This window comes from Mustelus asterias, unplaced genomic scaffold (genome assembly GCF_964213995.1).
Source record: "Mustelus asterias unplaced genomic scaffold, sMusAst1.hap1.1 HAP1_SCAFFOLD_97, whole genome shotgun sequence".
Lineage (NCBI taxonomy): Eukaryota > Metazoa > Chordata > Chondrichthyes > Carcharhiniformes > Triakidae > Mustelus > Mustelus asterias.
This window is the reverse complement of record NW_027590145.1, coordinates 1,182,974-1,207,623: the sequence shown is the minus strand read 5'-3', so window position 1 is coordinate 1,207,623 and position 24,650 is coordinate 1,182,974. Positions and strand designations below refer to the sequence as shown.

Here is a 24,650-nt window from a genome sequence, read left to right as displayed (position 1 = left end):
TGCTACATTGTCCCTTGGTGTCCAAAGATGTGCGGGTTAGGTGGATTGGCCATGCTAAATTGCCCCTTAGTATCCAAAGATGTGTGGGTTAGCTGGATTGGCCATGCTAAATTGCCCCTTAGTGTCCAAAAATGTGTGGGTTAGGTGGATTGGCCGTGGTAAATTGCCCCTTAGTATCCAAAGATGCGTGGGTTAGGTGGATTGGCCATGGTAAATTGCCCCTTAGTATCCAAAGATGCGTGGGTTAGGTGGATTGGCCATGCTAAATTGCCCCTTAGTGTCCAAAGATGTGTGGGTTAGGTGGATTGGCCATGCTAAATTGCCCCTTAGTGTCCAAAGATGTGCAGGTTAGGTGGATTGGCCATGCTAAATTGCCCCTTCGTGTCCAAAGATGTGCAGGTTAGGTGGATTGGCCATGCTAAATTTCCCCTTAGTGTCCAATGATGTGCTGGTTAGGTGCTAAATTCTCCCTCAGTGTCCCCCAGCAGGCGCCGCAGTGTGGCGACTGGGGGGATTTTCACAATACCTTCATTGCAGCAATAATGTAAGCCTACTTGCAACACTTAAACTTTATCTGAAACTCTGCTGCCCACCCCTGGGTGCCCTCCCATCTCCCGTTCCCCTGTCACCCTCATTGTGCTCACTGACCCACATCCTACTCCCAGTCCAGCACCACGTGTTTGAAAGTTCTCATCTTTTGTTTCCGAATCTCCCCCCCCCTCAACTGCTCCCTGTTTCTAAGACCACAAGACATAGGAACAGGAGTAGGCCATTCAGCCCCTCGGGCCTGCTCCGCCATTCCACAGAGTCGTGGCTGATCCGACATGCCTCGCGTCCACTTTCCTATCCTTTACCCACAACCCTCGATTCCCGAACTGATCAAAAATCGACCCATCTCAACCTTAAATATACACACCCATCCATTGACTCTGTCTACACTTCCCGCTGCCTCGGGAAAAGCAGCCGGCATAATCAAGGACCCCCACGCACCCCGGACATTCTCTCTTCCACCTTCTTCCATCGGGAAAAAGATACAAAAGTCTGAGGTCACGCACCGACCGACTCAAGAACAGCTTCTTCCCTGCTGCTGTCAGACTTTCGAATGGACCTACCTCGCATTAAGTTGATCTTTCTCTACACCCTAGCTATGACTGTAACACTACATTCTGCACCCTCTCCTTTCCTTCTCTATGAACAGTATGCTTTGTACAGCACGCAAGAAACAATACTTTTCACTGCATACTAAAGTAAAGTTTATTCATTAGTCACAAGTGAGGCTCACATTAACACTGCAATGGAGTTACTGTGAAATTCCCCTCGTCGCCACACTCCGGCGCCTGTTCGGGTCGATGCACCCTAACCAGCACGTCTTTCAGACTGTGGGAGGAAACCGGAGCACCCGGAGGAAACCCATGCAGACACGGGGAGAACGTGCAAACTCCGCACAGACAGTGACCCAAGCCGGGAATTGAACCCGGGTCCTAGGCGCTGTGAGGCAGCAGTGCTAACCATTGTACCACCGTGTCGCCCCAGTGTATACTAATACACTTGACATGACAATAATAAATCAAATCAAGCAAGGACTCTGCCCCCACAGCTCTCTGCAGCAAGGAGTTCCAAAGACTCCACCCTCTGCAAGAAGAAATTCCTCCTCATCTCAGTATTAAATTGGCGCCCCTTTATTCTGAGACTATTCCCTCTGGTCCAAAACTCTCCCCACGAGGGGGAAACATCCTCTCAGCATTTACCCTGTCGAGCCCCTTAAGAATCCTGTATGTTACAATGAGATCCCCTCCCATTCTTCTAAATTCCAATGAGTCCCAATCTGTTCAACCTTCCCTCCATAAGACAATCCCTCCATACCGGGGATCATCTAGTGAATATTCACCGAACTGCCTCCAATTCAATCATGTCTTTCTTTAAATAAGGGGACCTAAACTGCTCACCGTGCTCCACATGTGGTCTCGCCAGTACCTTGTGGTGTAAGCAAGACGTCCTGATTCTCATACTCCAACCCCGCTGAAATAAGGGCCAACGTTCCATTAGCCCGCTGAGGGGCCCACTGACTCGCTGGGACACTCATTGGCGCACTGACTCGCTGGAACACTGGGACACTCACACCCACTGACTCGCTGGAACACTGGGACACTCACTGCCCACTGACTCGCTGGGACACTCATTGGCGCACTGACTCGCTGGAACACTGGGACACTCACACCCACTGACTCGCTGGAACACTGGGACACTCACTGCCCACTGAATCACTGGAACACTGGGACGCTCATTGGCCCGCTGACACACTCGAACACTGGCACACTGGGGCATTCATTGGCGCATTGACTCACTCGAACACTGGGACACTCATTGGTCCACTGACTCACTGGAACACTGGGACACTCATTGGCGCATTGACTCACTGGAACACTGGGGCATTCATTGGCGCATTGACTCACTGGAACACTGGGACACTCATTGGTCCACTGACTCACTGGAACACTGGGACACTCATTGGTCCACTGACACACTGGGACAACTCATTGGTCCACTGACTCACTCGAACACTGGGACAACTCATTGGCGCATTGACTCACTGGGAAACTGGAACACTCATTGGCCCGCTGACACGCTCGAACACTGGCAGACTGGGACACTCATTGGTCCATTGACTGACTGGGACACTCATTGGCCCATTGACTGACTGGGACACTCATTGGCCCATTGACTGACTGGGACACTCATTGGCCCATTGACTGACTGGGACACTCATTGGCCCATTGACTGACTGGGACACTCATTGGCCCATTGGCTGACTGGGACACTCATTGGCCCATTGACTGACTGGGACACTCATTGGCCCATTGACTGACTGGGACACTCATTGGCCCATTGACTGGCTGGGACACTCATTGGCCCATTGACTGGCTGGGACACTCATTGGCTCATTGACTGGCTGGGACACTCATTGGCCCATTGACTGGCTGGGACACTCATTGGCCCATTGACTGGCTGGGACACTCATTGGCCCATTGACTGGCTGGGACACTCATTGGCCCATTGACTGACTGGGACACTCATTGGCCCATTGACTGGCTGGGACACTCATTGGCCCATTGACTGGCTGGGACACACATTGGCCCATTGACTGGCTGGGACACTCATTGGCCCATTGACTGGCTGGGACACTCATTGGCCCATTGACTGACTGGGACACTCATTGGCCCATTGACTCGCTCACCTCGTGCAAGATCGATGTTCTGGCACAGCCGTGTCTCTGGCGCAGGTTCTGGAGGCTGGGGACTGGCTTTGAAAGGTGTCTTCGGGTTGAGCAGGGGTGAAGGGGAGCTGTCAGTTGGTGCCGTAGACAGCACGGGATTCATACAGGTCGAATCGGGGCAAAAGTAGCCAACACTTTCATTTCTATAGCACCTTTCCGGACCGGAAGTGTTTCAAAGCCGAGGGGGTGGTGGGGTTGGCGACGCAGCCCGGTGTGACCACCCTGACCTGGTGTATTTTCTCTCTCTCTCTCTCTCCACCCCCACCCTCAGATGAAGCCCGGGCTCCTGACTCTCCAGTGGCTATTGAGGAGGATGAAGCTGAAATGGAGCTGCAGAAACAGCTGGAGAAGCAGAGGCGGCTCAGACAACAGCACAAGCAGGCGGCTGACAAGGTGAGGCTGGGGTCACCGGGGGCGAGAGGGAGTGCTGGGTGAGCAGGGGGAGGTGCTGGGGGTCGACAGTCTACCAGCAGCCAAATCGACTTGACGCCTAATGAAGCCGTGATCCCATCCCCGAGCATCTACCATCTGCCGGGGTGCCTGTAGGTTTTGGGCAGGAGGCAGTAGCACCCCTGCAGGCTGCACCCACACAGGACTCTAGACAGACCCTGGGATTGAACACACAGTGTGCAGAGGACGCTGAAAGTCTGCAAAGGGATATAGATAGTCTAAGTGAGTGGGCGAGGGTCTGGCAGATGGAGTACAATGTTGGTAAATGTGAGGTCATCCATTTTGGTCGGAATAACAGCAAAATGGACTATTATTTAAATGGTAAAAAATTGCAGCATGCTGCTGTGCAGAGGGACCCGGGCGTCCTTGTGCAGGAATCTCGAGGAGTTGGTTTGCAGGTGCAGCAGGTAATTAAGAAGGCAAATGGAACTTTGTCCTTCATTGCGAGAGGGATGGAGTTTAAAAACAGCGAGGTTATGTTGCAGCTGTATAAGGTGCTGGTGAGGCCACACCTGGAGTACTGTGTACAGTTTTGGTCTCCTTACTTGAGAAAGGATATACTGGCACTGGAGGGGGTGCAGAGGAGATTCACTAGGCTGATTCCGGAGTTGAGAGGGTTGGCTTATGAGGAGAGACTGAGTAGACTGGGGCTATACTCAATGGAATTCAGAAGAATGAGGGGGGGATCTTATAGAAACATATAAGATTATGAAGGGAATAGATAAGATAGAAGCAGGGAGGTTGTTTCCACTGGCGGGTGAAACTAGAACTAGGGGGCATGGCCTCAAAATAAGGGGGAGCAGATTTAGGACTGAGTTGAGGAGGAACTTCTTCACCCAAAGGGTTGTGAATCTGTGGAATTCCCTGCCCAGTGAAGCAGTTGAGGCTACCTCATTGAATGTTTTTAAGACAAGGCATCACCTCGCATTTATCCAAATTGAATTAAACTAGGGCGGCACAGTGGTTAGCGCTGCTGCCTCACAGCGCCAGGGACCTGGGTTCGATTGCCGGCTTGGGTCACTGTCTGTGTGGGGTCTGCACGTTCTCCCCATGTCTGCGAGCTTTTCCTCCCTCACCAAAGATGTGCAGGTTAGGGGGATTGGCCATGCTAAATTGTCCCTTAGTGTCCAAAGATGTGCAGGTTAGGTGGATTGGCCGTGCTAAATTGCCCCTTAGTGTCAGGGGGATTAGAGGGTAAATGTGTGAGGCCTGGGTGGAATTGTGGTCAGTACAATCTTGATGGGCCGAATGGCCTCCTTCTGTACTGTAGGGATTCTATTCTAGACTCCATCCGCCATTCGTCGGCCCACTGGCCCCATTGATCAAGATCCTGTTGCAATCCTCGATAACCTTCTCCTCCGGCAGGTTGTGGACATCGCGAAGAAGCTGAAGTCCGAACGTAAGGATGAGGACGCGGACGAGCTGGAGAGGAAGGGGCTGATCGTCTTCAACGCGACGTCGGAATTCTGCCGGACGCTGGGGGAAATCCCAACCTACGGGCTGGCTGGGAACCGGGAAGAGCAGGAGGAGCTGCTGGTGAGTGTGATGGGGACAGCAGAGGGCAACCAAGGCTCCTGAGTGGGTGGCACAGTGGGTTAGCACTGCTGCCTCACAGCGCCAGGGACCCGGGTTAGCACTGCTGCCTCACAGCGCCAGGGACCCGGGTTAGCGCTGCTGCCTCACAGCGCCAGGGACCCGGGTTAGCACTGCTGCCTCACAGCGCCAGGGACCCGGGTTAGCACTGCTGCCTCACAGCGCCAGGGACCCGGGTTAGCACTGCTGCCTCACAGCGCCAGGGACCCGGGTTAGCACCGCTGCCTCACAGCACCAGGGACCTGGGCTAGCGCTGCTGCCTCACAGCGCCAGGGACCCGGGTTAGCACTGCTGCCTCACAGCGCCAGGGACCCGGGTTAGCACTGCTGCCTCACAGCGCCAGGGACCCGGGTTCGATTCCCGGCAGGGTGGCACAGTGGGTTAGCACTGCTGCCTCACAGCGCCAGGGACCCCGGGTTCGATTCCCGGCAGGGTGGCACAGTGGGTTAGCACTGCTGCCTCACAGCGCCAGGGACCCCGGGTTCGATTCCCGGCAGGGTGGCACTGTGGGTTAGCACTGCTGCCTCACAGCGCCAGGGACCCGGGTTCGATTCCCGGCTCGGGTCACTGTCTGTGCGGAGTCTGCACATTCCCCCCATGTCTGCGTGGGTTTCCTCCGGGTGCTCCGGTTTCCTCCCACAATCCGAAAGATGTGCGGGTTAGGTGGATTGGCTATGCTAAATTGCCCCTTAGTGTTCCAAGATGTGTAGGTTAGGGGGATTGGCCATGCTAAATTGCCCCTTAGTGTCCAAAGATGTGCAGGTTAGGTGGATTGGCCGTGTTAAATTGCCCCTTAGTGTCCAAAGATGTGTAGGTTAGGTGGATTGGCCATGCTAAATTGCCCCTTAGTGTTCCAAGATGTGTAGGTTAGGGGGATTGGCCATGCTAAATTGCCCCTTAGTGTCCAAAGATGTGCAGGTTAGGTGGATTGGCCGTGTTAAATTGCCCCTTAGTGTCCAAAGATGTGCAGGTTAGGTGGATTGGCCGTGTTAAATTGCCCCTTAGTGTCCAAAGATGTGTGTGTTCGGTGGATTGGCCATGCTAAATGCCCCTTAGTGTCCAAAGATGTGTGTGTTCGGTGGATTGGCCATGATAAATTGCCCTTTAATATCCAAAGATGTGCAGGTTAGGTGGATTGGCCATACTAAATTGCCCCTTAGTGTCCAAAGATGTGCAGGTTAGGTGGATTGGCCATGATAAATTGCCCTTTAATATCCAAAGATGTGCAGGTTAGGTGGATTGACCATGCTAAATGCCCCTTAGTGTCCAAAGATGTGTGTGTTCAGTGGATTGGCCATGCTAAATTGTCCCTTAGTGTCCAAAGATGTGCAGGTTGGGTGGATTGGCCATGCTAAATTGCCCCTTAGTGTCGGGGGGACTAGCTAGGGTAAATGTGTGGGGTTATGGGGATAGGGCCTGGGTGGGATTGTTTTCTGTGCAGGCTCGATGGGCCGAATGGCCTCCTTCTGCACCGTCGGGATTCTATGATTTCATCTCGGTGGATGGCGAGATTGAAATCGAACTTGTTCCCTTACTGCGACCCCACGAAAAAGATTAAATATATTTCATACACACTTAATAGAGTTATAGGAAACGCGGTGGTGAGGGGTTGGCGTCTCGGACAGATGCTGAAGTTCCTGTTATTCCCCCTCCCTCCTACAGGACTTTGAGGTGGACAATAAGGAATTGTCGGATGATGAGATGGAGATGGATCGCGATGAGACAGTGGGCTGGAGCACGGTGAATCTGGATGAGGAGAAGAAGCAGCCAGAGGTAAGAGGAGCAAAGACCAATTATTTCTTATTTCTACCCCGTACGGGGGTTGTCTGTACGTCCTTGACATCTCCAGGCTTACCACTACCACCCAGACCCTTTGATTTGATTCATTATTGTCACATGCACTGGGATACAGTGAAAAGTATTGTTTCTTGCGCGCTCTGCAGACAAAGCATACCGTTCATAGAGACGGAAAGGAGAGGGTGCAGGATGTAGTGTTACAGTCATAGCTCGGGTGTAGAGAAAGATCAACTTAATGCGAGGTAGGTCCATTCAAAAGTCTGACAGCAGCAGGGAAGAAGCTGTTCTTGAGTCGGTCGGTACGTGACCTCAGACTTTTGTATCTTTCTCCCGACGGAAGAAGGTGGAAGAGAGAATGTCCGGGGTGCGTGGGGTCCTTAATTATGCCGGCTGCTTTTCCCCGAGGCAGCGGGAAGTGTAGACAGAGTCAATGGATGGGAGGCTGGGTTTGCGTGATGGGACTGGGCTTCATTCACGACCCTTTGTGGTTCCTTGCGGTCTTGGGCAGAGCAGGAGCCCCATACCAAGCTGTGATACAACCAGAAAGAATGCTTTCTCTGGTGCCTCTGTAAAAGTTGGTGAGAGTCATAGCGGAGATCTAATCGAAGTGTTGCATTCCCAGCACTCCAGCTCCGACTCTGTTCCGAGACACCCCGCACTGCGGGAGAGCTGCACCGTGCAGAGACGCTGCCCTTGGATGAGGCATTAAGTGAGGCCCTGCTCTGATCTCCTCACTGGGGGGGGACCTGCAGGATCCCACTGCCAGGAAAGGGAGGGAGGTGGAGAGCTCTCTGTCTCTACATTGGCTCATGGTATATATTATGCCCAATGCCACGTTGTCAAATGAGCCGGGGACCTCGGTATTTATCGTGCTGGAGTTTTGTTGTGTGTTTTTCCAGATTACACACTTGGGAATAAAAGGCATTCTGTTAGGCGTGAGGTTGATTTGATTTATTATTGTCATGTGTATTGGGATACAGTGAAAAGTATTGTTTCTTGCGCGCAATACAGACAAAGCCTACCGTTCATAGAGTACACAGGGGAGAAGGAAAGGAGAGGGTGCAGAATGTAGCGTTACAGTCACAGCTAGGGTGCAGAGAAAGATCAACTTGGTGCAGAGTAGGTCCATTCAAAAGTCTGATGGCAGCAGGGAAGAAGCTGTTCTTGAGTCGGTCGGTGCGTGACCTCAGACTTTTTTGTATCTTTTTCCCGATGGAAGAAGGTGGAAGAGAGAATGTCCGGGGTGCGTGGAGGCCCTTAATTATGCCGGCTGCTTTTCCCCGAGGCAGCGGGAAGTGTAGACAGAGTCAATGGATGGGAGGCTGGTTTGCGTGATGGGACTGGGCTACATTCACGACCGTTTGTAGTTTCTTGCGGTCTTGGACAGAGCAGGAGCCCCATACCAAGCTGTGATACAACCAGAAAGAATGCTTTCTATGGTGCATCTGTAAAAGTTGGTGAGAGTTGTAGCTGACATGCCAAATTTCCTTAGTCTTCTGAGAAAGTAGAGGCGTTGGTGGGGCTTTCTTAACTATAGTGTCGGCATGGGGGAGACCAGGACAGGTTGTTGGTGATCTGGACACCCAGAAACTTGAAGCTCTCGACCCTTTCTACTTCGTCCCTGTTGATGTAGACAGGGGCATGTTCTCCTTTACGCTTCCTGAAGTCGATGACAATCTCCTTCGTTGAGGGAGAGATTATTGTTGACGCACCAGATTCTCTATCTCATTCCTGTACTCTGTCTCGTCATTGTTTGAGATCCGACCCACTACGGTGGTGTCGTCAGCAAACTTGAAAATCTAGTTGTTTGGGATGTCTTGATGCTCTGCAAGATGTTGTGTACATTACAACCCGCTGTATGTTGTGCGTCTCACTGCCTCTTTCTCTCTCTCTTCCCCACCACAGTTCCTGGCCACTTCCACCACCATCCTGGATGAGGAACCCATCGTGAACTGCGGGTTGGCAGCTGCGTTGCATCTCTGCAGGAACAAAGGCAGGTTAATGGACAGGGGGAGAGCACCCCTCCCAAACCCTTCTCTGCATAATTATCTGAGGAGGCTGGAGGAGGGCGGGGGAGAGCGAGAGAGTCGGTTGTGTAGACGTACAGCCCGATGTCGGCACTATCCGGCAGACTCACACTCACTGCGATCCCGAGTTACACAAAGAATCCCGACAGTGCAGGAGGCGGCCATTTGGCCCATCGAGCCTGCACCGATGGGCCAAATGGCCTCCTCCGGCACTGCTGCCTCACAGCGCCAGGGACCCGGGTTCGATTCCCGGCTTTGGGTCACTTGTCTGTGCGGAGTCTGCACGTTCTCCCCGTGTCTGCGTGGGTTTCCTCCGGGTGCTCCGGTTTCCTCCCACAGTCCGAAAGACGTGCTGGTTAGGGTGCCAAATTCTCCCTCAGTGTAACCCAAACAGGCGCAGGAGTGGGGCGACCAGGGGGATTTTCGCAGTAACTTTGTGCCCTCTTCCCGTTTCAGGTCTTCTTGACACCACGATGCAGAAAGTGGCCCGGGTCCGTTCGTCGGTCAAGACCCTTCCCTCAACCGTTTATGCTATTGAAGACAAGATGTAAGCAACTGATCCACCGAGGGAGGGTGGGGGGCCTTGAGGCTGGAGGGGATGGGGGAGGGAGGGGGGCGCACGAGGCTGGCGTGGGGGGGGCGGGGCTGCGAGGCTGGTGGGGGAGGGTGGGGCCATGAGGCTGGGGGTGGGGGGAGGGGGGGGGTGCGAGGCTGGCAGGGGTGCCTCGAGCTGGTTGAGGGGGGGGGCAGGGCCGCAAGGCTGGATAACAGCATTGTATTTAGTTCTATTAATTCATTAAATTTGGGCCTTGCTGGTCAGGCCCCAGTATTTACCCCCCCCCCCCTCCCCCCTCCAATCCCTAATTGCCCCCTTGAGAAGGTGGTGGGTGAGCCGCCATCTTGAACTCGCTGCAGTCCCCGAGTGGTGTAGGTACACCCACAGTGCTGTTAGGGAGGGAGTTCCAGGATTGTGATTGGACATCAGTCAGTCCCCGTGTGTGGTGTAGGTACACCCACAGTGCTGTTAGGGAGGGAGTTCCAGGATTGTGATTGGACATCAGTCAGTCCCCGTGTGTGGTGTAGGTACACCCACAGTGCTGTTAGGGAGGGAGTTCCAGGATTGTGATTGGACATCAGTCAGTCCCTGTGTGGTGTAGGTACACCCACAGTGCTGTTAGGGAGGGAGTTCCAGGATTGTGATTGGACATCAGTCAGACCCCGTGTGTGGTGTAGGTACACCCACAGTGCTGTTAGGGAGGGAGTTCCAGGATTGTGATTGGACATCAGTCAGACCCCGTGTGTGGTGTAGGTACACCCACAGTGCTGTTAGGGAGGGAGTTCCAGGATTTTGACCCCAGCCACAGTGAAGGAACGGCCGATATATTTCCAAGTCGGGATGGTGAGTGGCTCGGAGGGGGAACTTGCAGGTGGGGGTGTTCCCCATGTGTCTGCTGCCCCCCTCCTTGTCCTTCTAGGTGGTAGAGGTGGTGGGTTTGGAAGGTGCTGTCGAAGGAGCCTTGGCGAGTCGCTGCAGTGCATCTTGTAGATGGTACACACTGCTGCCACTGTGCGTCGGTGGTGGAGGGAGTGAGTGTTTGTGGTTAGCGTGTCGATCGAGCGGGGCAGCTTTGTCCTGGATGGTGTCGAGCTTCTCGAGTGTTGTTGGGAGCCGCACTCATCCAGGCAAGTGGGGAGTGTTCCATCGCACTCCTGACTTGTGTCCTTGTAGATGGTGGACAGGCTTTGGGGGGAGTCAGGGGGTGAGTTACTCTCCGCAGGATTCCCAGTGGCCAGGCTTTGGAGGGGAGTCAGGAGGTGAGTTACTCTCCGCAGGATTCCCAGTGGACAGACTTTGGGGGGAGTCAGGAGGTGAGTTACTCTCCGCAGGATTCCCAGTGGACAGGCTTTGGGGGGGAGTCAGGAGGTGAGTTACTCTCCGCAGGATTCCCAGTGGACAGGCTTTGGGGGGAGTCGGGGTGAGTTACTCTCCGCAGGATTCCCAGTGGACAGGCTTTGTGGGGAGTCAGGGGGTGAGTTACTCTCCGCAGGATTCCCAGTGGACAGGCTTTGGGGGGAGTGAGGAGGTGAGTTACTCTCCGCAGGATTCCCAGTGGACAGGCTTTGGGGGGAGTCAGGAGGTGAGTTACTCTCCGCAGGATTCCCAGTGGACAGGCTTTGGGGGGAGTCGGGGGGAGTTACTCTCCGCAGGATTCCCAGTGGACAGGCTTTGGGGGGAGTCAGGAGGTGAGTTACTCTCCGCAGGATTCCCAGCCTCTGAGCCGCTCTTGGAGGGGTGTGACTGGTCCAGTTGAAGGGATGGATACGGGACGCTGCTCTCGACCTCGAATGACTTATTATTTCCAAATATTTTTGGGCTGAGAATATAGTGCTGCGTGTGTGCGTGTGTGCGTGTGTGCGTGTGTGCGTGTGTGCGTGCGTGCGTGTCAGTCTCAGTGAAGCGGTCAGTGCCTCTAACTGTGCTGTGTCGATGCAGGTTGATAGATGACAAGTACAGCAGGAGAGAGGAGTACCGTGGCTTCACGCAGGAGTTTAAGGAGAAGGAGGCCTACAGGCCGGACGTGAAGATCGATTACGTGGACGAATCGGGAAGGAGACTAACTCCAAAAGAGGTGAGGTGGGAAGCCGAATCGGAGTCTCGGAGATAGACAGCACAGAAACAGGCCCTCCCCATCCATCCTGACCAGGTTTCCTGACCCAGTTGCCTGCGTCGGGCCCCTCTAAACCTTTCCCCATCCATGTACCTGTCCAAATGTCTTTTAAATGTTGTCATTGTACCCGCCGCCTCCACCACCCCCTCTGGCAGCTCATTCCACACACGCACCACCCTCTGGGTGTGGGAAAAGTTGCCCCTCGGGTCCCTCTCCTCCGCCTAAACCCTCCGCCCTCTAGTTTTGGCCTCCCGGGGAAAAAGACCATTACTATGCACCTTATCTACGCCCCTCATGGCAGACGGTGGAATTTGAATTCAATGGAAAAAAATCTGGAATTGAGAATCTACTGATGACCCATTGTGGGGAAAAACCCATCTGGTTCCCTTTAGGGAAGGAAATCTGCCGTCCTTACCCCGGTCTGGCCTACATGTGACTCCAGAGCCACAGCCAATGTGGTTGACTCTCAACTGCCCTCCAAGGGGCAACTAGGGATGGGCAATAAATGCTGGGCCCAGCCAGCGACGCCCATGTCCCACGGATGAATTAAAAAAACCTCTAAGTTCATCCCTCATCCTCCTACGCTCCAGAGGGAAAAAAGTCCCTTCCAGTCCCGGTAACATCCTGGTAAATCTTTTTTTTGTTGCACTTTTTCCAGTTAGATAAGATCCTTCCTATAGCGGGGCGAACAGAATTGTACGCAGTGCTCCAAATGTGGCCGCACCAGTGTCTTGTATGGTTGTAACACAACGTCCCAACTCCTGTACTCTGTGCTCTAACTGATGAAGGCATCACGCTTCTACACCACCCTGTCTACCTGTGACGCCACTTTCAAGGGGCTATGTACCTTTCGGACTGTGGGAGGAAACCGGAGCACCCGGAGGGAAACCCACGCAGACATGGGGAGGGGAGGGGGGAGAACGCGCAGACTCCGCACAGTGACCCGAGCCGGGAATCGAACCCGGGGTCCTGGCGCCGTGAGGCAGCAGCGCTAACCCACCGTGCCACCATTGCGGAGTCGATGCATCTTGTCGATGGCGCACACGGCTGGCACTCGGTGGTGGAGCGAGCGAATGTTGACGGTTGGGTGCGGGCGGGGTGCCAGTCAAGCGGGTTGCTCCTGAACCGGTGGGCAGGAGAGTTTGCAGGGTGGGGAAGGGGGCAGCCCCCTCGTGCAGTCGCGGGCTGTGCACGATGCAACCCACAGTTAGCACTTTGTTACGAACAGGCTTTCAGGCAACTGTCCCATCGATTCCACGGGAAAGGATCTGGGAAAATGAAGACTGAGAAACGTATGAAGAAACTGGAAGAGGAACATGTGAGTTGGATATTATTTCCTGCCTTTTTGCACGCCCCTTGCCCACTCCTCTGATGAGTGGCCACGCTCCCACTGCCCCCCCCCTGCTGAATGTGAATCAGTGGAAACCATTTCAGCAGTGGGGGGCCGTCGATATCAGATAGGCATCAAGAAACCCAATCGGGGAATCCAGGAGAAACCTCTTTCCCCCCAGAGTGGGGGAGAATGTGGGACTCGCTCCCACGGGGGAGTGGGGGAGAATGTGGGACTCGCTCCCACGGGGGAGTGGGGGAGAATGTGGGACTCGCTCCCACGGGGGAGTGGGGGAGAATGTGGGACTCGCTCCCACGGGGGAGAATGTGGGACTCGCTCCCACGGGGGAGAATGTGGGACTCGCTCCCACGGGGGAGTGGGGGAGAATGTGGGACTCGCTCCCATGGGGAGTGGGGGAGAATGTGGGACTGGCTCCCACGGGGGAGAATGTGGGACTCGCTCCCACGGGGGAGAATGTGGGACTCGCTCCCACGGGGGAGTGGGGGAGAATGTGGGACTCGCTCCCACGGGGGAGTGGGGGAGAATGTGGGACTCGCTCCCATGGGGAGTGGGGGAGAATGTGGGACTCGCTCCCACGGGGGGAGTGGGGGAGAATGTGGGACTCGCTCCCACGGGGGAGTGGGGGAGAATGTGGGACTCGCTCCCACGGGGAGTGGGGGAGAATGTGGGACTGGCTCCCACAGGGAGTGGGGGAGAATGTGGGACTCGCTCCCACGGGGAGTGGGGGAGAATGTGGGACTCGCTCCCACAGGGAGTGGGGGAGAATGTGGGACTCGCTCCCACGGGGAGTGGGGGAGAATGTGGGACTCGCTCCCACGGGGGAGAATGTGGGACTCGCTCCCACGGGGAATGGGGGAGAATGTGGGACTCGCTCCCACGGGGGAGAATGTGGGACTCGCTCCCACGGGGGAGAATGTGGGACTCGCTCCCACGGGGGAGTGGGGGAGAATGTGGGACTCGCTCCCATGGGGGAGTGGGGGAGAATGTGGGACTCGCTCCCATGGGGAGTGGGGGAGAATGTGGGACTCGCTCCCACGGGGGGAGTGGGGGAGAATGTGGGACTCGCTCCCACGGGGAGTGGGGGAGAATGTGGGACTGGCTCCCACAGGGAGTGGGGGAGAATGTGGGACTCGCTCCCACGGGGAGTGGGGGAGAATGTGGGACTCCCTCCCACGGGGAATGGGGGAGAATGTGGGACTCGCTCCCACGGGGAGTGGGGAGAATGTGGAACTCACTCCCACGGGGGAGGGGGGAAAATGTGGGACCAGCTCCCACGGGGGAGTGGGGGAGAATGTGGGGCCGGCTCCCACGGGGAGTGGAGGAGAATGTGGGACCCGCTCCCACGGGGAGTGAGGAAGAATGTGGGACCCCCGTACGGTGGAATGCCAGCGAGGGGGTTGGGGGGGGTCCCTCCCTGCCCCACACCCCAGGAGTGAAGCGTCGACTCACCCAGCCGTCCGTCCGTCTATTTCATTTTTAAAAAGAAAACTTCTTGTTTTTCAGCTGCTGAGGAAGATGAGCTCCAGTGATACACCCCTGGGAACAGTCGCCCTCCTGCAGGAGAAGCAGAAAGCGCAGAAAACACCCTACATCGTGCTGAGTGGGAGTGGCAAGAGCATGAATGTGTACGTGAGGGACTGGGGGTCCCGTCTGTGTGTGACCTTCCAGTTACTTAAATCTCGGGAAGGGTAAACTCGCGTTATTATAGAATCGAGAAATACAGCACGGAAACAGGCCCTTCGCCCCAACTCAAGTTCATGGGATATCAGAGCAGAATTAGGCCATTCAGCCCATCACGTCCGCTCCGCCATTCGATCATGTTTCTCATCCCCATTTTCCTGCCTTCTCCCCTTCACCCCATTCCCAATTAAAAATCTGTCTAACTCCTCCTTCAATGTACTCACTGTCCCAGCACCCACCGCACTTTGGGGCAGCGAATTCCACAGATTCACAACCCTTTGGGGGAAGTAGTTTCCCCTCCAACTCTGTTTTAAATTTGCTCCCCCTTATCCTGTGACCTCTCGTCCCAGAATGTCCCACAAGAGGAAGCATCCGCTCCACGTCTACTTTATCCACACCTTTTACCATCTTGTAAACCTCGATTTGATCTCCCCTCATTCTTCTAAATTCCAGAGAGTATCGGCCTAAACTGTTCAATCTCTCTTCACACGACAAACCCCTCATCTCTGGAATCAGTCTAGTGAACCTCCTCTGAACTGCCTCCAATGCCACTACATCTTTCCTCAAATAAGGGGACCAAAACTGTGGACAATACTCCAGGTGCGGCCTCACCAGTGCCAACCTGGTTTCCTCAATGAACGAGTCCCATTTGCCTGCATTGGGCCCCTATCCCTCTAAACCTTTCCCCATCCATGTTCCTGTCCAAATGTCTTTCAAATGTTGTCATTGTACCCGCCTCGATCACCCCCTCTGGCAGCTCATTCCATTCACGCACCACCCTCCGTGTGGAAAAAGTTACCCCTCGGGTCCCCTTTCCTCTCTCACCTTTAAACCTCTAGTCTTGGACTCCCCTACCCTGGGGAAAAAACCTTACCTATTCACCCTATCCAAAGATGTGCAGGTTGGGTGGATTGGCCATGCTAAATTGCCCCTGAGTGTCCAAAGATGTGCAGGTTAGGTGGATTGGCCATGCTAAATTGTCCCTGAGTGTCCAAAGATGTGCAGGTTGGGTGGATTGGCCATGCTAAATTGTCCCTGAGTGTCCAAAGATGTGCAGGTTGGGTGGATTGGCCATGCTAAATTGTCCCTTAGTGTCCAAAGATGTGCAGGTTGGGTGGATTGGCCATGCTAAATTGTCCCTGAGTGTCCAAAGATGTGCAGGTTGGGTGGATTGGCCATGCTAAATTGCCCCTGAGTGTCCAAAGATGTGCAGGTTGGGTGGATTGGCCATGCTAAATTGTCCCTGAGTGTCCAAAGATGATGTGGAGATGCCGGCGTTGGACTGGGGTAAACACAGTAAGAAGTTCCATCAGGTTAAAGTCCCAACAGGTTCATTTGGTAGCACTAGCTTTCGGAGCGCTGCTCCTCCGTCAGGTGAGTGGGAGTTCTGTTCACAAACAGGGCATATACAGACACAAACTCAATTTACAAAATAATGGTTGGAATGCGAGTCTTTACAGGTAATCAAGTCTTAAAGGTACAGACAATGTGAGTGGAGAGAGGGTTAAGCACAGGTTAAAGAGATGTGTATCTGAAGGAACACTTCAGCGGTCACGGGCATTCAGCCTCTGATCTCCGGGTAAGCGTTCTCCAAGGCGGCCTTCATGACACACGACAGCACAGAGTCGCTGAGCAGAAACTGATAGCCAAGTTCCGCACACATGAGGACGGCCTAAACCGGGATCTTGGGTTCATGTCACACTATCTGTACCCCCCACGACTTGCCTCTGGGCTTGCAAAATCTCACTAACTGTCCTGGCTGGAGACAATACACATCTCTTTAACCTGTGCTTAACCCTCTCTCCACTCACATTGTCTGTACCTTTAAGACTTGATTACCTGTAAAGACTCGCATTCCAACTTGATAACTCCATTATTTTGTAAATTGAGTTTGTGTCTATATACGCCCTGTTTGTGAACTGAACTCCCACTTACCTGATGAAAGGGCAGCGCTCTGAAAGCTAGTGGCTTGTACTACCAAATAAACCTGTTGGACTTTAACCTGGTGTTGTGAGACTTCTTACTGTGTCCAAAGATGTGCAGGTTAGGTGGATTGGCCATGCTAAATTGCCCCTTAGTGTCCAAAGATGTGCGGGTTAAGAGGATTGGCCATGCTAAATTTCCCCTTAGTGTCCAAAGATGGTAAGAGTTTTAACAACACCAGGTTAAAGTCCAACAGGTTTATTTGGTAGCAAATACCATTAGCTTTCGGAGCTCTGCTCCTTCATCAGATGGAGTGGAAATGTGCTCTCAAACAGGGCACAGAGACACAAAATCAAGTTACAGAATACTGATTAGAATGCGAATCCCTACAACCAGCCAGGTCTTAAAGATACGGACAATGTGGGTGGAGGGAGCATTAAGCACAGGTTAAAGAGATGTGTATTGTCTCCAGACAGGACAGCCTGCAAGTCCAAAGATGTGCAGGTTAGGTGGATTGGCCAAGCTAAATTGCCCCTTAGTGTCCAAAGACATGCAGGTTAGGTGGATTGGCCATGCTAAATTGCCCCTTAGTGTCCAAAGATGTGCAGGTTAGGTGGATTGGCCATGCTAAATTGCCCCTTAGTGTCCAAAGATGTGCAGGTTAGGTGGATTGGCCATGCTAAATTGCCCCTTAGTGTCAAGGGCATTAGCTCGGGCAAGTGCATGGAGTTATGGGGCCAGGCCCTGGGTGGGATTGTGGTCAGTGTATGCTCGATGGGCCGAATGGCCTCCTTCTGCACTGTAGGGATTCTCAGGGGACCGATCATTTTAGGACTGAGATGTAGGAGAAATTTCTTCACTCAGCGGGTTGGTGAATCTTTGAAATTCTCTCCCGCAGAGTGGCGGGGGCGGGGGGGTGTGTGTGTGTGTGTGATTGCTCCATCGCTGAACAGCCAGAAAGCTGTGGGGTGGACAGATTTACTGGTGTCTCGGAGTTGCGGGATATGGGGTGCGGGAACAGGAGTGGCAGCCTAAGATGGGCCCGGATGGTGTTGAGTGTAGACTGGGCTGTGAGTTCCTGTGTGGTGTTGAGTGTAGACCGGGCTGTGTGTTCCTGTGTGGTGTTGAGTGTAGACCGGGCTGTGTGTTCCTGTGTGGTGTTGAGTGTAGACCGGGCTGTGTGGTGTTGAGTGTAGACCGGGCTGTGTGTTTCTGTGTGGTGTTGAGTGTAGACCGGGCTGTGTGTTCCTGTGTGGTGTTGAGTGTAGACCGGGCTGTGTGGTGTTGGGTGTAGACCGGGCTGTGTGTTCCTGTGTGGTGTTGAGTGTAGACCGGGCTGTGTGGTGTTGAGTGTAGACCGGGCTGTGTGGTGTTGAGTGTAGACCGGGCTGTGTGGTGTTGAGTGTAGACCGGGCTGTGTGGCGTTGAATGTAGACCGGGCTGTGTGTTTCTGTGTGGTGTTGGGTGTAGACCGGGCTGTGTGGAGTTGGGTGTAGACCGGGCTGTGTGGTGTTGGGTGTAGACCGGGCTGTGTGGAGTTGGGTGTAGACCGGGCTGTGTGGTGTTGGGTGTAGACCGGGCTGTGTGGTGTTGGGTGTAGACCGGGCTGTGTGGTGTTGGGTGTAGACCGGGCTGTGTGTTTCTGTGTGGTGTTGAGTGTAGACCGGGCTGTGTGGTGTTGAGTGTAGACCGGGCTGTGTGTTTCTGTGTGGTGTTGGGTGTAGACCGGGCTGTGTGGTGTTGGGTGTAGACCGGGCTGTGTGGAGTTGGGTGTAGACCGGGCTGTGTGGTGTTGGGTGTAGACCGGGCTGTGTGGAGTTGGGTGTAGACCGGGCTGTGTGGAGTTGGGTGTAGACCGGGCTGTGTGGTGTTGGGTGTAGACCGGGCTGTGTGGTGTTGAGTGTAGACCGGGCTTTGTGGAGTTGGGTGTAGACCGGGCTGTGTGGTGTTGGGTGTAGACCGGGCTGTGTGGTGTTGGGTGTAGACCGGGCTGTGTGGTGTTGAGTGTAGACCGGGCTGTGTGGTGTTGAGTGTAGACCGGGCTGTGTGGTGTTGAGTGTAGACCGGGCTGTGTGTTTCTGTGTGGTGTTGGGTGTAGACCGGGCTGTGTGGTGTTGAGTGTAGACCGGGCTGTGTGTTTCTGTGTGGTGTTGGGTGTAGACCGGGCTGTGTGGTGTTGAGTGTAGACCGGGCTGTGTGGTGTTGGGTGTAGACCGGGCTGTGTGGTGTTGGGTGTAGACCGGGCTGTGTGGTGTTGGGTGTAGACCGGGCTGTGTGGTGTTGGGTGTAGACCGGGCTGTGTGGTGTTGGGTGTAGACCGGGCTGTGTGGTGTTGGGTGTAGACCGGGCTGTGTGGTGTTGGGTGTAGACCGGGCTGTGTGGTGTTGGGTGTAGACCGGGCTGTGTGGTGTTGGGTGTAGACCGGGCTGTGTGGAGTTGGGTGTAGACCGGGCTGTGTGGTGTTGGGTGTAGACCGGGCTGTGTGGAGTTGGGTGTAGACCGGGCTGTATGGAGTTGGGTGTAGACCGGGCTGTGTGGTGTTGGGTGTAGACCGGGCTGTGTGGTGTTGAGTGTAGACCGGGCTGTGTGGTGTTGGGTGTAGACCGGGCTGTGTGGAGTTGGGTGTAGACCGGGCTGTGTGGTGTTGAGTGTAGACCGGGCTGTGTGGAGTTGGGTGTAGACCGGGCTGTGTGGTGTTGGGTGTAGACCGGGCTGTGTGGTGTTGAGTGTAGACCGGGCTGTGTGTTTCTGTGTGGTGTTGGGTGTAGACCGGGCTGTGTGTTCCTGTGTGGTGTTGAGTGTAGACCGGGCTGTGTGGTGTTGGGTGTAGACCGGGCTGTGTGGTGTTGAGTGTAGACCGGGCTGTGTGTTTCTGTGTGGTGTTGGGTGTAGACCGGGCTGTGTGGTGTTGGGTGTAGACCGGGCTGTGTGGTGTTGGGTGTAGACCGGGCTGTGTGGTGTTGGGTGTAGACCGGGCTGTGTGGTGTTGGGTGTAGACCGGGCTGTGTGGAGTTGGGTGTAGACCGGGCTGTGTGGTGTTGGGTGTAGACCGGGCTGTGTGGAGTTGGGTGTAGACCGGGCTGTATGGAGTTGGGTGTAGACCGGGCTGTGTGGTGTTGGGTGTAGACCGGGCTGTGTGGTGTTGGGTGTAGACCGGGCTGTGTGGTGTTGAGTGTAGACCGGGCTGTGTGGAGTTGGGTGTAGACCGGGCTGTGTGGTGTTGGGTGTAGACCGGGCTGTGTGGTGTTGAGTGTAGACCGGGCTGTGTGTTTCTGTGTGGTGTTGGGTGTAGACCGGGCTGTGTGGTGTTGGGTGTAGACTGGGCTGTGTGGTGTTGGGTGTAGACTGGGCTGTGTGGTGTTGGGTGTAGACCGGGCTGTGTGGAGTTGGGTGTAGACCGGGCTGTGTGGAGTTGGGTGTAGACCGGGCTGTGTGGTGTTGAGTGTAGACCGGGCTGTGTGGTGTTGAGTGTAGACCGGGCTGTGTGGAGTTGGGTGTAGACCGGGCTGTGTGGTGTTGGGTGTAGACCGGGCTGTGTGGTGTTGAGTGTAGACCGGGCTGTGTGTTTCTGTGTGGTGTTGGGTGTAGACCGGGCTGTGTGTTCCTGTGTGGTGTTGAGTGTAGACCGGGCTGTGTGGTGTTGGGTGTAGACCGGGCTGTGTGGTGTTGAGTGTAGACCGGGCTGTGTGTTTCTGTGTGGTGTTGGGTGTAGACCGGGCTGTGTGGTGTTGGGTGTAGACCGGGCTGTGTGGTGTTGGGTGTAGACCGGGCTGTGTGGTGTTGGGTGTAGACCGGGCTGTGTGGAGTTGGGTGTAGACCGGGCTGTGTGGTGTTGGGTGTAGACCGGGCTGTATGGAGTTGGGTGTAGACCGGGCTGTGTGGTGTTGGGTGTAGACCGGGCTGTGTGGAGTTGGGTGTAGACCGGGCTGTGTGGTGTTGGGTGTAGACCGGGCTGTGTGGTGTTGGGTGTAGACCGGGCTGTGTGGTGTTGGGTGTAGACTGGGCTGTGTGGTGTTGGGTGTAGACCGGGCTGTGTGGAGTTGGGTGTAGACCGGGCTGTGTGGTGTTGGGTGTAGACCGGGCTGTGTGGTGTTGGGTGTAGACCGGGCTGTGTGGAGTTGGGTGTAGACCGGGCTGTGTGGTGTTGAGTGTAGACCGGGCTGTGTGGAGTTGGGTGTAGACCGGGCTGTGTGGTGTTGGGTGTAGACCGGGCTGTGTGGTGTTGAGTGTAGACCGGGCTGTGTGTTTCTGTGTGGTGTTGGGTGTAGACCGGGCTGTGTGGTGTTGGGTGTAGACCGGGCTGTGTGGTGTTGAGTGTAGACCGGGCTGTGTGTTTCTGTGTGGTGTTGGGTGTAGACCGGGCTGTGTGGTGTTGGGTGTAGACCGGGCTGTGTGGAGTTGGGTGTAGACCGGGCTGTGTGGTGTTGAGTGTAGACTGGGCTGTGTGGTGTTGGGTGTAGACCGGGCTGTGTGGTGTTGAGTGTAGACCGGGCTGTGTGGTGTTGAGTGTAGACCGGGCTGTGTGGTGTTGAGTGTAGACCGGGCTGTGTGGTGTTGAGTGTAGACCGAGCTGTGTGGTGTTGTGTAGACCAGGCTGTGTGGTGTTGAGTGTAGACCGGGCTGTGTGGTGTTGAGTGTAGACCGGGCTGTGTGGTGTTGGGTGTAGACCGGGCTGTGTGGTGTTGGGTGTAGACCGGGCTGTGTGGTGTTGAGTGTAGACCGGGCTGTGTGGTGTTGGGTGTAGACCGGGCTGTGTGGTGTTGGGTGTAGACCGGGCTGTGTGGTGTTGAGTGTAGACCGGGCTGTGTGGTGTTGAGTGTAGACCGGGCTGTGTGGTGTTGAGTGTAGACCGGGCTGTGTGGTGTTGGGTGTAGACCGGGCTGTGTGGTGTTGGGTGTAGACCGAGCTGTGTGGTGTTGTGTAGACCAGGCTGTGTGGTGTTGAGTGTAGACCGGGCTGTGTGGTGTTGAGTGTAGACCGGGCTGTGTGGAGTTGGGTGTAGACCGGGCTGTGTGGTGTTGGGTGTAGACCGGGCTGTGTGGTGTTGAGTGTAGACCGGGCTGTGTGGTGTTGGGTGTAGACCGGGCTGTGTGGTGTTGAGTGTAGACCGGGCTGTGTGGAGTTGGGTGTAGACCGGGCTGTGTGGTGTTGAGTGTAGACCGGGCTGTGTGGTGTTGAGTGTAGACCGGGCTGTGTGGTGTTGAGTGTAGACCGGGCTGTGTGGTGTTGAGTGTAGACCGGGCTGTGTGGTGTTGAGTGTAGACCGGGCTGTGTGGTGTTGGGTGTAGACCGGGCTGTGTGGTGTTGGGTGTAGACCGGGCTGTGTGGTGTTGGGTGTAGACCGGGCTGTGTGGTGTTGAGTGTAGACCGGGCTGTGTGGTGTTGAGTGTAGACCGGGCTGTGTGGTGTTGGGTGTAGACTGGGCTGTGTGGAGTTGGGTGTAGACCGGGCTGTGTGGTGTTGGGTGTAGACCGGGCTGTGTGGTGTTGAGTGTAGACCGGGCTGTGTGGTGTTGGGTGTAGACCGGGCTGTGTGGTGTTGGGTGTAGACCGGGCTGTGTGGTGTTGAGTGTAGACCGGGCTGTGTGGTGTTGGGTGTAGACCGGGCTGTGTGGTGTTGGGTGTAGACCGGGCTGTGTGGTGTTGAGTGTAGACCGGGCTGTGTGGTGTTGGGTGTAGACCGGGCTGTGTGGTGTTGGGTGTAGACCGGGCTGTGTGGTGTTGGGTGTAGACCGGGCTGTGTGGTGTTGGGTGTAGACCGGGCTGTGTGGTGTTGAGTGTAGACCGGGCTGTGTGGTGTTGAGTGTAGACCGGGCTGTGTGGTGTTGAGTGTAGACCGGGCTGTGTGGTGTTGGGTGTAGACCGGGCTGTGTGGTGTTGGGTGTAGACCGGGCTGTGTGGTGTTGAGTGTAGACCGGGCTGTGTGGTGTTGGGTGTAGACCGGGCTGTGTGGTGTTGGGTGTAGACCGGGCTGTGTGGTGTTGGGTGTAGACCGGGCTGTGTGGTGTTGGGTGTAGACCGGGCTGTGTGGAGTTGGGTGTAGACCGGGATGTGTGGTGTTGAGTGTAGACCGGGCTGTGTGTTTCTGTGTGGTGTTGAGTGTAGACCGGGCTCTGTGTTCCTGTGTGGTGTTGAGTGTAGACCGGGCTCTGTGTTCCTGTGTGGTGTTGGGTGTAGACCGGGCTGTGTGGAGTTGGGTGTAGACCGGGCTGTGTGGTGTTGGGTGTAGACCGGGCTGTGTGGTGTTGGGTGTAGACCGGGCTGTGTGTTCCTGTGTGGTGTTGAGTGTAGACCGGGCTGTGTGTTCCTGTGTGGTGTTGTGTAGACCGGGCTGTGTGTTCCTGTGTGGTGTTGAGTGTAGACCGGGCTGTGTGTTCCTGTGTGGTGTTGGGTGTAGACCGGGCTGTGTGTTCCTGTGTGGTGTTGAGTGTAGACCGGGCTGTGTGTTCCTGTGTGGTGTTGTGTAGACCGGGCTGTGTGTTCCTGTGTGGTGTTGAGTGTAGACCGGGCTGTGTGTTCCTGTGTGGTGTTGAGTGTAGACCGGGCTGTGTGTTCCTGTGTGGTGTTGAGTGTAGACCGGGCTGTGTGTTCCTGTGTGGTGTTGAGTGTAGACCGGGCTGTGTGTTCCTGTGTGGTGTTGAGTGTAGACCGGGCTGTGTGTTCCTGTGTGGTGTTGGGTGTAGACCGGGCTGTGTGTTCCTGTGTGGTGTTGGGTGTAGACCAGGCTGAGAGTTCCTGTGTGGTGTTGAGCCCTGTGACTGGAAAGGTTGGTGTCTGTACTGATTGTTAGGGTGTGGTTTTTAAACCTGTTTTCATTCTCTTCCAGAAACACGATAACCAAGTGAGATTGACTGACTCGAGGCTGGACACTGGCACTGAGTGAGGGAGGACACTGGTGCGCACGGGGTGGAGAGGGGGGGGGGAATGAATTTGACGCTGTTTTATTTTAATCTCGTGCTTTCCTTCTGTATATTAATAAAGAAATACTTTTCCTTTTTCCAAACCTGTGGCGTGGCTGCTTGTAGGACCCGAAGCCCGTGGCGCAGTGGTTGGCACTGTTGCCTCACAGCGCCAGGGACCCGGGTTAGCGCTGCTGCCTCACAGCGCCAGGGACCCGGGTTAGCGCTGCTGCCTCACAGCGCCAGGGACCCGGGTTAGCGCTGCTGCCTCACAGCGCCAGGGACCCGGGTTAGCGCTGCTGCCTCACAGCGCCAGGGACCCGGGTTAGCGCTGCTGCCTCACAGCGCCAGGGACCCGGGTTAGCGCTGCTGCCTCACAGCGCCAGGGACCCGGGTTAGCGCTGCTGCCTCACAGCGCCAGGGACCCGGGTTAGCGCTGCTGCCTCACAGCGCCAGGGACCCGGGTTAGCGCTGCTGCCTCACAGCGCCAGGGACCCGGGTTAGCGCTGCTGCCTCACAGCGCCAGGGACCCGGGTTAGCGCTGCTGCCTCACAGCGCCAGGGACCCGGGTTAGCACTGCTGCCTCACAGCGCCAGGGACCCGGGTTAGTGCTGCTGCCTCACAGCGCCAGGGACCCGGGTTAGCGCTGCTGCCTCACAGCGCCAGGGACCCGGGTTAGCGCTGCTGCCTCACAGCGCCAGGGACCCGGGTTAGCGCTGCTGCCTCACAGCGCCAGGGACCCGGGTTAGCGCTGCTGCCTCACAGCGCCAGGGACCCGGGTTAGCACTGCTGCCTCACAGCGCCAGGGACCCGGGTTAGTGCTGCTGCCTCACAGCGCCAGGGACCCGGGTTCGATTCCCGGCCTTGGGTCCCTGTCTGTGTGGAGTTTGCACGTTCTCCCCGTGTCTGCGTGGGTTTCCTCCCACAGTCTGAAAGACGTGCTGGTTAGGGTGCTCAATTCTCCCTCAGTGTAACCCGAACAGGCGCC

The 24,650-nt window shown here is 55.6% G+C and overlaps 1 protein-coding gene across 2 annotated transcripts in view; it reads left to right on the top strand.

Annotated features, from left to right (window-relative positions):
• Positions 1 to 23,760, top strand: part of sart1 (spliceosome associated factor 1, recruiter of U4/U6.U5 tri-snRNP) — a 56,741-nt gene extending 32,981 nt beyond the window's left edge. For both annotated transcript variants that reach the window (XM_078202788.1, XM_078202787.1), the window contains 9 exons: positions 3,546 to 3,667; positions 5,090 to 5,260; positions 6,980 to 7,090; positions 9,020 to 9,107; positions 9,598 to 9,688; positions 11,636 to 11,771; positions 13,039 to 13,128; positions 14,665 to 14,786; positions 23,590 to 23,760. In XM_078202788.1, coding sequence (XP_078058914.1) covers positions 3,546 to 3,667; positions 5,090 to 5,260; positions 6,980 to 7,090; positions 9,020 to 9,107; positions 9,598 to 9,688; positions 11,636 to 11,771; positions 13,039 to 13,128; positions 14,665 to 14,786; positions 23,590 to 23,608 — 950 coding nt within the window. In that variant the 3' untranslated portion in view covers positions 23,609 to 23,760. The remainder of the gene's footprint in view (positions 1 to 3,545; positions 3,668 to 5,089; positions 5,261 to 6,979; positions 7,091 to 9,019; positions 9,108 to 9,597; positions 9,689 to 11,635; positions 11,772 to 13,038; positions 13,129 to 14,664; positions 14,787 to 23,589) is intronic.
• Positions 23,761 to 24,650: the final 890 nt, after the last annotated feature.